Source organism: Colletotrichum jinshuiense, chromosome 7 (genome assembly GCF_051148585.1).
Source record: "Colletotrichum jinshuiense chromosome 7, complete sequence".
NCBI classification, from domain to species: Eukaryota; Fungi; Ascomycota; class Sordariomycetes; order Glomerellales; family Glomerellaceae; genus Colletotrichum; species Colletotrichum jinshuiense.
The window spans coordinates 2031579-2044944 of record NC_139314.1 but is presented as its reverse complement, the minus strand read 5'-3'; the positions used below and the strand labels follow the sequence as shown (position 1 = coordinate 2044944).

Below are 13366 nucleotides of genomic sequence, written 5' to 3'. Positions count from 1 at the left end.
GTTGCGTTTCCAGACGAATTGGCGTTGGAACTCGACGAACCTAAGCTCCAGACTCCATCCTTGCCGCCAGCCCCGACCGCGGCGATTGCACGCCTCAGATGACCTTCTCAGCAAAGACGTTGATGTTGCAGTAGAGAGATTATGTTGAATGGGTTGGTTATTACAGTTCTCTTGCATATGTAGACGGTCAGCTTAACAGCCCTCTCGTCTGTATAGCAATCAAACGAGAGGAATCGCGAGTCCGCCCCAGGCCGATGGTTCGCCGACTGCAAACGGGGAGGAAGAGTTGAAAGGCGAGACATCCGAGCGAGGGGGCGGTGGGGGAGGGTGGCGAGGGACCGGCCGTGTCAACAGATCTGGATTCGGCAAAGGGGCTGGATTTTGACCGCCCATGATTGGCTTCGCATCCCCGTCCGCGGCCTCCCATTGGTTGCCTCACCTCGGTGCATCTGGCTTCCCGCGTCGACTCTGGTCGCCTCCTTTAATGAGGCTTTCCGATACTCTGTCCCTCGACAGATTGCCATCCACTGAAAACAACGCCCAGCCCTTTGCTGACTTGACCATCACCCATGCCGACGCGGCGAGACCCATGGCTGTTGCAAGACCCATGGAACATCTTCCGATGCAAAGCCAAACGGAGGGAGCACGAGGACGGCGTGACCAGGCCCAGGTGGCTGACTCCTGCACCTCGTCGAGTCGGCTAGTGTACGCATACAGGCATCGGCCCATGACTGCGCCGCACCGCCTATGCAATGCGATGCGATGCGTTTGCGATGCATCATGGATTCCGAAATTTTGTTGTTGATGCGTCCGGGCAGCGGCCACCCAGGAAACGATGGCCCAGTTGAATGACAGCGGCATTTACTGCCGCTTCGGCAAGACTTGACTTGGGGACGAAACAATGCTTTTCGCCTTGTCTTCGTCACAGACTTCCAAGACGGTGCCGATCTTTGCTGTCTCAGACAATGCTGTTCGGGGTCTTTGCTTGTTCGCCTCCCCCTGTCTGCAGGCCGAATCCAAGTCGAGCCGAGAGATGATGCCATCCAACCGAGTCGTCTTGTGAGGCCCGCAACGCGTTAAGTGCTGGCGCCTGTCAGTCTTGGGCCCATTAGGCTCGGACGAGAAGAGCACAGACTGCGGGCAGCCCGAACTTTATCTGCCTGACTCTGCAATAAAACGGCTTTCCTCGAGACTTTGACAAGAGTTCATAAGCCCTATAACCCGACATTCCCAATGATTAATTTGTGGGGGGACATTGGAATTCTTGGTGGGATGATGCCTCCCCAAGATCTCCTCCCACGATGAAGAGATATGTTTCGTATGCCATAGATCGGCAACACGCTAGCGGCCCGATTCCCACAAACTGATGGGCTTGTCTACGCACTCACTCCATCAGGCTGGATCTGATCAACTGGTGGCACGAATGTTTCCAGTGTTGATCGTGGCAGCGTGGGTTGCGGAAGAATGATCTGCTGCCAGCTATCGCCTCGTCGCGGCTCCAAGGGGATCCCCAATGAGGAAGAAGATGGACGAAGAAAGAAAAGGTCTCGGGACATACGCTGCCAGGGCACTAGCCTGTCCCCTAGCAGTAGGTCCCTAAAAACATCGCGGCGCTCTCATCGTAACTTTGGGATACCTTCATTGCTGCCAAGATGTGGGTGCTGTTGGCGGCTGATCCGGCTCAGAGACGCCAAAGCAATAGCTTCATATTTCTATCCAAGAAAATAAAAAGCAACGACGACAGGATCCATCTTTCAAGGGGCTCTTATCGCTTATCCTTATCACTCGCTGGCATGAGATGCACGCTAACGACCTTGGGTCTAGACTCTCGCTTGGAACGCACACTACGACTAGGCCCCTGGGCCGTTGTTCGTGCCTGCCATTCTTTCACTTTCCAACGACATCTCGTTCATACCCTGAAGTTGATGAATCGCACTGCCGGCGCACCCTATGTCTCGTAGTCAAGACAACAATACGTCAGAAGCACTCTGGCAGGTAGAGATGATCTTTCCCGAGAAATGGATTCTCGTCCCATCCAATGGCGATTTGGATTCCCCAATTCGTGACCACAAAGCCAATAGTTTTTTCGGCCTTGTGGTGCTTCTGAACAAGGCAGTTGCGCGCCAATCCAATCGTCAAAGTAACCCGACCAGTGGCTCCTCGCACCTTTGACTTTTTTTCGATAAGAAAAACAATTGTGAATTACAATCCGTGTCTCACCCCATTTGTTCCCAGAGACATCCCGTCCTTGTTTTGCTCTCATCCCCTCCCTCGGCTGGTTGATGGGCAAGCGAATATAGGCGGTGGCTATGGGTACAGGCCCAGATGTGTCAGCTTAACCGGTGATGGGTGAAAAGGGCAAGATGCAGACAAGTTGATCTAAAATACCACCAGTGAGGTAATGTCGACATGTTCTTCGACAACATGATGGCCACGGCGGCCTCATTCTCACTGGGATGCCGTTCAGTTCCAAAATGCTCTGGTCCCACACGGGCCCGAAACCATGCCGATCCTGGTCCACACAGGGCATCCGATCTAAGTCATCGGCCGGCAGTAGCGTATAGGGAAGAATATCGAACCTCATGGGGACGAAATAGGAGTACCCAAAACACAATGACCTTGCGGGCGACAATACCGACTGTCAGATTACTATGAGGTCAAGTATTGCCTTACAGTTTAGTCCTGTTGAGGTGGAGGTTCATTATCTAGAGGAAAGGGGGCTTAGATATGTTCATCACCTTGGTGCGGGTTGGCATCTTCACCCTAACACCAAGTCTCTCACCCACGGTGCAGCTTTGCCCAGGCCTCAGCTCCTTCCTTTATTACAAACAGCAGCTCTGGTAGAAAACTTTTCAAGCGAACAACAGCAACACAACAGTTAGCGCCAGTGCCTGCAAGCTTATCTCCTTCCAACTTTGTCAACCGTAACCGTGAGTGACTCTCAATATTCTCCCACGCACAAAGTTATACTTCCTTTTACAAACGAACATCTCATCTGGGCTTACCTGGATTATACTTCCCTTCATCAAATCATATTCATTCGGACTCTTTGGAGGACATCGCTTCAGAATTCTTTTTCTGAAAAGTCAAGCTTGTATCGTCACTTTTTTCCCCTACTTTTCATTCTTTTCACCTGATTCAGCACGCCGGGGGGTTCTCGATTGTCAAACACTCACTCATCTGGTACTTCAAGGTCGCCTCACCTTCGTGAGTATCCAACCTCATCGAACGTACAGAATTATTACGCTATTATTGCCGGAAGCCTCACCCAGAAGCAGTGTTGATCCATTCAAGCTCTAAACTCCATACGGATGATTCTTTGAATCAAATCAAGCATCCTTTCATCCTTAAGAGCCGGTCAAATTTGATAAAGCATTTACTTGCCGAACAGAAAGGTTGCTTCGCAGCAAAGATGACAGACGAGCAGGAACTCAAAGAGGTAATGTTTATTTTTTCTTCTTTCTGCGGGTTTTTTCTTCTTCTTACAGAACGGATCATTTTGGAATACCAAACTGACTTTTTCAAGCGCCCTTCTAAACGGTCTCTTACACCTAACAGACCTCTTTATGCCTCCTTTAATGAGGCTCACCGTCACATCGCACCCCCCACTCCGAAACTCCCCTTGGAGGAGACCCTTAGCGGCGACAACCCTCTGACTCCCGAGGAAATCGAAGATATCCTCAGCGACACCAGCCAGTCCAAGGAGCTCAAGGAAACCGCTAAGTGTGAACAGTCGCATACGCCTGCTGCCGGGAACCAGATCGGTCATGAGAGCCTATCCACCAGCCCCTTCTCCCCGTCTGCCATCGAGCCTCGAAGCAAGGCAACCGACAATGCCCTTCACGCTTCGGTCTCCCCTTGTGACTCAGAAGATGAGGACGCCTTCATCGGCACTTCGGTTTCCTCTGTCCATGAGTTTCAAGACCATGCCAGCCAGCAGGATCTCACAGATGGTCCTTTTTCAAACCAGCATGCCATAACTGATGGTCCAGACGCTTCCTCCTTCTACCCAGATGAAGGTGCCGATTACAGCCTGGCTTCTACTGATGATGTTGTTGATGATGAGTTCGCCTTCAACAGCATCAAGGGGCATCCCAACCCCTCCCCTGTTCTTACTTCATCGCCTGTTCTTTCTCCGCCAGTTGCATCGGGCTCTGGAAACCCACACCAACAGCTGCCTTCGTCGCACATTGACGACGTCATTAAGAAGCAGGCTGCCTCCAACTATGATGAAGTTACCCATCTCTCTGGCCAGAATGGCAGCCAGTACCCCATCTTCATCGACAGTGGCGCCTTACCTCCTCCCTCGATCGCTGCCTCGCAGCCTCTGTTTGGTACAGAACAGGCGATTGGGACTGGATCTCATAATGATGGAGACATCTCTGAGATCTCTGAGGATCATTTCATCGGTCAAGATAAAGGAAAGACCCCTGCGAGTTGCCTTAACCCATTCCATGCCTTTTCCGCCACATCGTCTCATCCATCAGACACGAATGCTATTCAACCTGAGCCCGATAACAAGAAAATGTTCTTGCGCCCTCAGGCTGAAAGAGAAGTCTCCCGTGCTCTCCATCACGCCACTGGACTAAGCCAACCCTCAAGTGGCCTCATTGTCGGGCGAACTCGCATAACACGCATCCACGATCCGAACCAGTCTCCCTACAGCGCACACACCGATCAGAGGCAGGACAACTTTTACCATGCTCCAGCCATACAGCCTGACTGGCAAGTGACTCAATCTGGTATCAAGATACCTGTTCCCACCTCTCCCTCGGAAGATGAGATTTATATGGAAGCCATGGAACCATACAATACTCTCAATAACACCCGAATGGCAACAGTGGCTTCAGGTGATGCAGAAGATCGAACGGGGCTGGATGGGGATGAAGACTGGCGGACCGTCACTGACGACCGTGAATTCCCTGCCGGTGCCGTTGGCCGCGTCATGACTGGTAGCAGCATTGCCAACGTCTCTGATGTACTTCTGGCTCGGCAGCAGCGCCCTGCTGGCCGGATGCCTTCGACAACCAGGGCCTGGTGGGAGAGGAACGCCAACCCCTTGCCGCATACTCCTCCTCTCCCTTCTCCTCCTCCTCCAGTGTTCGGCCGGAAACAGCGGCAGCAGGAGGATTGGGAGGAAATAGAGCTGGATCCAATGCCGGCTCCGTATAAGGACTTCTCGTGGGGTCGCGTGCGTTCAGAACGAGCCCGGGCTGAGGAGGAGGAGCAGCATATTGGCGGCAGACAGTATGCCAACCTCCCATTTCCCCTGGTTACCCGCGAGGACGCAGCCAGACTCCAGGCTGTGCGCCGCGCGAGCGGCCTTGAAGACCAGACTCTTTCGGGCCGCGTGCTCTCGCCCGGCCTGCCTCCCTCTACCCATGGCGCCAGCTATGTTCTTCCTCGCCCTGCCGTGAGAAAGGACTCTGCCCGCTCGTTGTTCTCGCGGATTAAGAACCCGAACTTCGACTGCCGCAACCTCTTCATCCCAGGTATGTAGCCGCCCCTTTTGTTTAAGTGCTCTTTCCCTTTCTTCGCCGGTAACCCCCCGTTTTCACATCAATTTCTTTTGAGACGAGAGCTTTCTATTTTCTCTCATCTTCCAACACCTTAAACTCTTCACATTTTCAAATCCTTCGGACCATCATTTTCTGACTCTCTTCAAAACCAGAGCATCAGCAGAACCCCTTCAGACAGCCTGAGAACGAGTACTACAGTACCCCGTCCTCCTCACGCCCTCGGATCCCCCAGACCAGAGACAGAGCCTCAACCACCACCACTGCCAGGAAGATGGAGACGATCAGCCACCAGGCCGCCGCCGAGGCCCTCGCCATCGACCAGTCCGCCGGTCGCGCTAACTCCCCCCACCTCTACTCCGCGGAGGTCATGGCCCGCTACCGCGCTTTCCAGGCCGTCCGTCAAATCGGTGGCCGAGGAACCGACTCCGAGTTGGCCGACATGGCAGCCACCGTTCGAGACCCCCCCTTGTCTGAGGTGGCGGCGTCCCGCCAGGCGGTCTTCTACTATGTCATCATGTTGACGACCCTCTTTATCCCCATCGTCGGTGTTGCCATCCTGCTATGCACCGCCGACAAGATACTCTCGAGTTTCACTCACGGAGAGTGCTCTGGCCTCTCTTTCAACCAGCGCCGCAACCTGCGCATCATGGTGCTTGCTGGCTTCGGCGTCTAGGGCATCGCCGTCGCCGTCGGCCTGATTACGCTTGCTGTCCTCCGCGCCTGAGTGCGTTCAGGTTGTCTTCTCTTTTTTCTTTCTTTCTCAGTGTTGGATTACGACTGTAGGTATTTGCCTCCCTTCCATTTTCAGGCTATATTCTGACCCGAATAGTGATGATTTGAACGACGACGACGATAAATTTGGGGGTCCCTGCCTACGGGCATATCCATTGCTCCTGGTATTTTGTGGTTCGGGTTGGGCCGGTTTGGTCTCGTTTGCGGGCTTCGGCCCTATTCTATAGGGAAGGGGGAGAGTCCCCGAATAGATCGATTTTAACAACTTTGGTTCCCGTCCCTGTTGCTGTGACTTTCTTTTTGCCCTGCTTGAGCGATATACAGATGTGAATAGCTTCAAAACGGCCGTGGCCCTTTACCGAGGCGACGAAGCCGAGGAAAGAAACGGCAGGGGGTTTGGCAGGCAGGCGGGATTTGCCGCTCTGGTTTACGCCGCTGGATCGTAGATCCAGCCTATTTGGCAGCCAACCATCCAACTACAGGCTTCTTTCATCTTAGCCTTGCTGGGCTAGGAAGCAGGCTTTCTTGGGCAAGGAGCCCCTTTTTATACGAGGCCTAAATGCTGTCTCCTGGTGCTGGAAGGAGCCAGCTACATCATGCTAGTGTTGAGGAGGGTTTCCAACTGACAGCCTTTTCACCTTCTACCAAATCATAGTCTGATCCCACCCTCCAAGCTATGTGAAGCGCCTGCTGTGCAGCCGCTTTCCTCCCTACTGAGAGGTAGTCAATAACCTCCACTGGTAACACCCTCGTACTACAAATCTGCACCCCGTGCGTGGAATTACATACGGGTCCGGATCATTGTTGACGCTATAAAGTCAACCGGCCATCACTACACACACAAAAACGCACGCACAGAGCGCCAGCCTACAATATCACGTCCGGGAATTGCGGATAAATGGGGCTCTTTCGTCAATCATTATCAGGCCAAAGAAACGCGCACATGGCCGAATGCCTAGGAAGGCGCAAATGTTTGAAAAGTGCTTACTGCATTGTCGCATTAAACAGTATGGTATCTAAACGCCCCGGCAGCCCCAAAGAATAGAATGTAAGGTGGCCGCCCATCTCAAGGTCCCGGCAAAACGAACTCAACCGCGGCGACGCGTGCTGGGGCCCTTCTTGGCCGTCGACGTAGCCGTCGACGAACCGGTCGAAGGAGCGGCGGTGACGGGGACCTTCTGCTTGCCCTTCGCCTTCTTGGAGGGGGCGTTCCAGTAGTACGCCATCTGCGACGCGAGGACGGCGTTGAGTAAGAAGCCCGCGATGAAGTTGTAGAGGATGAGCTTGTCGTCAACCTCTTGGAGGGTGGTGAAAATGCGGGAGAGAGAGCCAGCAAGGTAGTTGAAGACCTGTAGAATTTAAGGAAATTGATTAGCTTTCTTGAACTTTCTTTTAAAGCTGACTGGACAAAAACAAAGGGGGAGGGTTCTTGTTGTTCAACCAGGGACTTACAGCAAATGCGCTCAGCTGTCCAGTACCGCCTTCCTGCCAAATGGCAAGGATCTGGGGAACCTTGCTCGCGACGCTCAGAACACCGGCGCCAGCCTGCAGGTATCCCAGGGTCTGCATATCGACCAAGTTACCGCTAAAGAGCGACGCAAAGGCAACGGCAAGCGCGGTCACAAACACAGCCGCCAGGCCCGCGCGGCGGGTGTAGTTGAGCACCAGGACGGTAATGATGACGTTCTGGCCCATGATGAGGGCGGTCTCGCCGTAGGTGCTGAAGGGGAACTGGTTGCGGTAGTTGTAGGCGAGCGAGACGATGTAGGAGGCCGTCTCGAGCAGGTACGAGAGCACCGAAATGCCCTCGCCCGACTGCGACTGCGTGAGCTTGCGGATCTGCGGCAGCTTGACGATGCTCGAGACGCCGACAATGCCGAGGCCGATACCCTTGGAGAGGCCGAGCTTAATGCAGTCGACATCATCGACGTTGATGTCTAGCAGGATCGACTTGTAGCAGTGCTCGCCGACGATGGAGACGCCTAGGTCGCGGATCGGCGCCGGGAGGTTGTGGGTTATGGGCTGGAGGGCGGAGCGGACGGCGTCCATGTTTGCGGTGATGTCTCTGCCGATGGGGGTTGGAAAGCAGATGTGTTCGGTGGTAGTGAAGGGTTGTGGGTGTCGGATCGTTCCGCCGTCGGGTTGCAAGAGGTAGTTTGCGATTGGCAGTTGGGGCACGTTGGAGGAGGGCAGAAGAAAAAAAACGAGGGCGAATGTTGAGGCTGCCTACCAACACCCGACGGACACGTTGAAGGAAGGGTTGAGGTCACTATGAACCCTGAAATGGAGGTAGGGGGCAATGCATTGAGCCAGTCGGGGAATTTTATGTGGGGAGCTAAGCTGGTGCTGGCTGGCTAATCTGCAAAAACCACACGTCATCCTCGCGTATCACCAGTCCACTCCAAACGCAATGCAACTTGCTACCAGAAGCAACCCAATAGGCACATGCAAGTAAGCTCGTCGAAGCAACAACCATTTCAATCCCGATGGCCGATGGGCCTCCCGATCGAATATCATAGCCAAGTAGAACGCCTTCCATAAACGCCGAACCCAAGGAGGAGCCGAGGCTGGATGCAACTATGATGGTAGTAAAGCCCAGCGGAATATGGTGGGAGGGGTTTCAAGCCTTGCCCTTCTTGCCTTTCTTGGATTTGTTGAAGGCATTGATGAGTGAGGAGCATTTTCCTAGGTTCTTCTTGGGCTCCCAAGTGTTGTCCTTTGCGGCATAGCCCTTCCACTTCACCATGTACATATGCTCTTTGGTTACGGCGTCAACGCGCGAGTCAACGATCTTCTCCACAATGTACTCCTCCGTGGTGTACTGAGGAGAGCGCGATTTCATCCTACGATGAGTTGGCTTGACGCGGGCAACGCCCCGGCCGTGGGTTGTGGGATTCTAATGACTATGTTAGCTTCATCATGATGACATACAATAGTTGCGAATACCTTCTTTGCCGCAATGGGTTTCTTGGTAGTGATGGAGCTAGATTCGCCTGAGTCTGTCGATCGAGGTTTATTAGCCTGTTGCCTGGCATATGCAATCGAGAGGCGGGCAGAAGCTCGGCTTCGTATGCCTTTGGACTTGCCTTTGGCAGCTGGGCCAGCTGAGGCAGGCATTTGAGTTTTACCAGACCGGCCGCGCCTGTTAGGGATGCCAACAAGCTCAGATGAAGCGTTATCCTCTACGTCGCCATCATTCTCATGGTTCTCAAAGTTGACAGGAGCTCGAATTTTGCGACGACGACCACGCTTCTGAGGCGTCTTGACGGGGCCAGGTGAAGATTTATGATCGGTGTCGTTGCCATCCCCATGACCTTCAGTATCAGACTCATCCTCGGGAATTTCTGGGGCAGCTGAAGTTATCGAAACAGCTGAAGCAACTTTCCGAACAGGCACAACAGAAGCTTTAGCAGACTTGCCCCCGTTATTGGCCTTCCGGGGAGCGGGCGAGGGAGAGTCTGGGCTGCTGTAACGAGAAGAGGGCTGGTTTTCGACCGAGGGTAGTGCGCTGTAGGAATCGCTATTGGGATATTCAACAGGAGCCTCAAAATGGACAGGCTGCTTGAGCTTCTTGGAAGCGACGCTGTTCTTGACCGGCTGGACAGGCTTGCGCTTCAGGTTCTTGCTCACGGCAGCGTCCGAAATCAAGCCGCCTCCCGAGCTAAAAATGTCAGACTTGATGATAGGGATGAAGTCATCTTCCTCATCCTCATTTTTCGTGAAATTGCTGCCGTGATTTTAGTGACATGGAACTTGAAGGGACGAGAGATGCATTCCGTCACTTACGCTGCGGTTGAGGAAGCAGCAAGCTCTGCCTCGGTCATCTCTACCTCGCGGCCTTTGAACACACGAGGCGCTGACATCTTGAAATATGGGATTTGCGAAAATCCTCCGGTGAATATGTGATGAGATGGAAAGGCTGTGGAGTAGACGGGATTTGCCAGGTCAGAAGAATCCAAAAGACGTTTGTGTAGTGAGGTTAAATAGTGACCGGTCGAGTTGAGAGGCCAGGTGACCAGCTTTTGAGGAGCCGGGTTTTACTCTGGGGGTGGGTTGAATCTTAACCAAGAACCTTGATTGCCTCTTTGAGGCAGGAAAGGTCGACAGAATAGGAAAGAGGTAAGAAGGAGAGCAACTCGTGGTTAGAAAGGCTAAAGATTCCGTGCACCCCCTAGTTCAGAAATCCAGGCGAGGTAGGTGCATAGGTAGGTACGGTTGGCCTCGCGCCTGCCTCAAGTTGACTGACGATCTTGCAGTAGTAGTACGTCTCTCAAGATGGCACGGTGGTGCTCGGCGTGGGTGATTTGTCCCTTGAGGAGGAAAACAATGTGGCTTGGGTCAAAGAATTGAAAAGGAAACATTGGCCTTTGAGACGGATGAACTCGGCATCAAGGGATTTTATTGCGTCTAGGCAGGGAAGGAACAAGCAGAGCACAGGCTGTCGCCTTTGTGAACGAAGGAACGGTTTAAACTGAGGCCCTGAGTGTCGAAGAAGAGCTGGCAGTTTAGTTCAGGAGGAATGATACACGAAGCATACTACAGTGCGTTTGATTGAATCAGCGCAAAAGAAGATATTGGAACAACAGATTTGCAGCCAGGCTTGGGAATCTAGAATGAAATACTAAGCTACTATCAATTGGTAGATACCACTTTACGCGGATCATACTCCAAACTTTTGAGGCATACTGACCCGATGCTTGATGCAAGTGTGTTCCTTGTTAAAATACTCAAGCATGTCAATGCGCCGTGCTCAGTCATCGAGCTCTTCAACTCGGTTATCTCCTAGATCGTGAAGCCTCCCTGATCTCGCCGCCACCTCGACTGGGTTCTGGATGTCAACAATACCCGTCTTCTTCAACCTACTGGTGCGTTAGTATGTGCCATAATCACAAGGTTGGGAGCATCTTACCTCTCAAATAAGACGAATAATCTTTCTGCCTCCCTCTCCTTTTCTTCCTCTGTCATCTCCGGAACGTCCACATGCTTCTCTGATTCCACAAACTGACCCGTAATGGGGTTGACTGGTCGTTGGGTGTCGCCGGTGCTGAACGCTTCCGCAGCATTCGCGGGGATCGGAATGTTGTTTTGGAACAAGAAGCCCGACGCAAAACCATAGCCGACATTTTCGACAAACTTGGACGCGTCCTTGTCTGACATGTCAAAGAGAAGATGTGAGATGGCCTCTCGAAGGTGTGGGGTTAAGGGATTCGTGGAGTTGCGCAGTAGCCGTGACGTGAGTGAAGTACCGCGTCCCAGAACCTCCTTTCGGTCCTGTTCGGTAGGGAGGAGGGTATCCCTAACATACTTCTTGACTTCATCGGGGGCACCGTCGTGTACACGCCGCAGAACACCAACAAGAGGAGTTACAAGCTGTTCCAGCTCGTTGTCGGTATAAGCCTTTAATGACGGATCCAATAGCCCAATCAACCGTTCGGCTACCTTCTTGGGTTCAGCCTTGGGATAGAGGGAGGTCTGAATATCACCATCCTCCAACTTCAAATCAAGAAGTGGGTTGACGAGGGAATTGAACGGCGGGTCAAGGGGCTTGTTGAGTGTGATGTCTTGCTTCCAGAGTAAGGCTATAATGTGAGGTATGGCGGGTGTGAAAGCCGAGACTTCGGAAGGACAGTAGTGAGACACGTTAAAGAGAAGCCTCAGCGTCTCGTTGAGCGCCATGTCCTCCATTGGGTCGACGGGAACCTTGGATTGACAGCTCGTCAACAGCTTGGCATGCTTCGACAGATTTTCGACAATAGTCTCCGCCAGATGGTACTTCTGAATCAGGGCCAGCAGATCAATCTTAGTATCGTAGGTCGTGAGAAAGAGTACTCTTGACACCAAGAATTCGTCGTCAAAGCTCTCGTTTTTCAGCTTCTTGCAAGCACTCTCCTCGTAGCCAAGGTCAACGAACATCTGTCGAGTCTTTGGGTTGAGTAACATGGCGTTAGCTAGGACACGAAGTGCAGCTCTTGCTGTCGAATTCGAGGGACTGTTGAAGGCATGTCTTGTGAGAATCTCAATGCCCTACAATGCGTAAGTATTGGACATCGTTTGAAGGAGATAAGCGAATTGACCTCTTGAGTGAAGATGGGGCCAGCATTATTGGGATCCCGTCCGTAGATTTTGAGTTCTTCAAGTGCAGCATCTCGTTCTACATCCAGTCAACTGCACGTTCTAGGGTGTAAATGATCCACAATGACGCTTACGATGAGGGAGCAATGTCGGCTTTTTCAGGTCTTCGCCCAGCTTGTTCATCAATCCGGTGACCGCCTCAAGTTTCGCTGAGTAGCCGTCAATTACAGAGTCGTCCCATTCAAGATGAGCAATGACAACCTACCCTGGCCGGTTAAGTTGGCCTGCATTAGGATGGGCTGGGACATGGCGCGGCGGGCGGGACCGGGCTTGTGCTCGGGATCGGCAGCAGGGCGGAGCTTGGGAGAGCCCGACGTAGAAAGACTAGGGATACTTCCGGTCGACGATAATCGACGTGTCTTGCGCTCCTTCACGCTCAGCATTCTCTTCAACTTGGATGCCATAATGGAGAGGGGGGCAGTCGGGAGGTATGGGGATGAGAAGTGAGAATGAGATTGAATAACCTACGAGACGAAAGAAGGCAGGATGATCGCTTCCTTGCAGTGGCGAGAAAGCTTGTGTGGTTCAACGGGCGTGACTGTGGCACTTAATGTCGACTCCAAGTGGCTTGATATCTGACCACGACAATCCAGGTTAGGTTCGATGGTACATCGAGCGCAAACTGCAGGGACTCAAATGGTGACGAAACGAAATGTTGATTCCAGAATTTGAAACTTGAATTGGATGTATGAAATGTCAAATGTTGTTCCTTCAAGTGATGTTGAAGAGATTACGGAACATCATTCATCGACAAAGGGGAACGGACCAGACCACGAGACCCAGCTTCCTTCGCTCCACCATTGTCGTCGCACAGAGGAGGGGCGCCACCGTGGCTGTCAAGGCAGTTGACCATTCCTGTCACCTCTGAGGGTCCCCAAGCCATAGCGGTAGCAGCTTAGCTAATCATTGCCGCAGTTGCTGTGCCAGAACGGACATTTGGCAGGCTATGCGCATTTAGGATGCAATTCATTCCACTGCCCCAC

At 52.7% G+C, this 13366-nt stretch overlaps 4 protein-coding genes across 4 annotated transcripts; 1 reads left to right on the top strand and 3 right to left on the bottom strand.

Moving 5' to 3' along the window:
• Window positions 1–3412: 3412 nt before the first annotated feature.
• Window positions 3413–6192, top strand: EsH8_VII_000523 (uncharacterized protein; the record flags this gene model as incomplete). Its single annotated transcript, XM_083270656.1, has 3 exons — window positions 3413–3439; window positions 3527–5492; window positions 5672–6192. 3 exons carry the CDS (start codon window positions 3413–3415, stop codon window positions 6190–6192), a joined length of 2514 nt encoding a protein of 837 aa, XP_083128213.1.
• Window positions 6193–7339: 1147 nt separating this feature from the next.
• On the bottom strand, window positions 7340–8300 carry EsH8_VII_000522 (PQ loop repeat-domain-containing protein; the record flags this gene model as incomplete). Its single annotated transcript, XM_083270655.1, has 2 exons — window positions 7340–7600; window positions 7704–8300. The coding sequence occupies 2 exons, from the start codon at window positions 8298–8300 to the stop codon at window positions 7340–7342; spliced, it is 858 nt and encodes a 285-aa protein (XP_083128212.1).
• A 571-nt stretch (window positions 8301–8871) lies between these two features.
• Window positions 8872–10114, bottom strand: EsH8_VII_000521 (chromo domain-containing protein; the record flags this gene model as incomplete). Its single annotated transcript, XM_083270654.1, has 3 exons — window positions 8872–9147; window positions 9198–9978; window positions 10038–10114. 3 exons carry the CDS (start codon window positions 10112–10114, stop codon window positions 8872–8874), a joined length of 1134 nt encoding a protein of 377 aa, XP_083128211.1.
• An 887-nt stretch (window positions 10115–11001) lies between these two features.
• Window positions 11002–12787, bottom strand: EsH8_VII_000520 (guanine nucleotide exchange factor; the record flags this gene model as incomplete). The annotated part of the gene is made up of 5 exons (XM_083270653.1): window positions 11002–11110; window positions 11161–12275; window positions 12326–12402; window positions 12458–12532; window positions 12589–12787. 5 exons carry the CDS (start codon window positions 12785–12787, stop codon window positions 11002–11004), a joined length of 1575 nt encoding a protein of 524 aa, XP_083128210.1.
• Window positions 12788–13366: the final 579 nt, after the last annotated feature.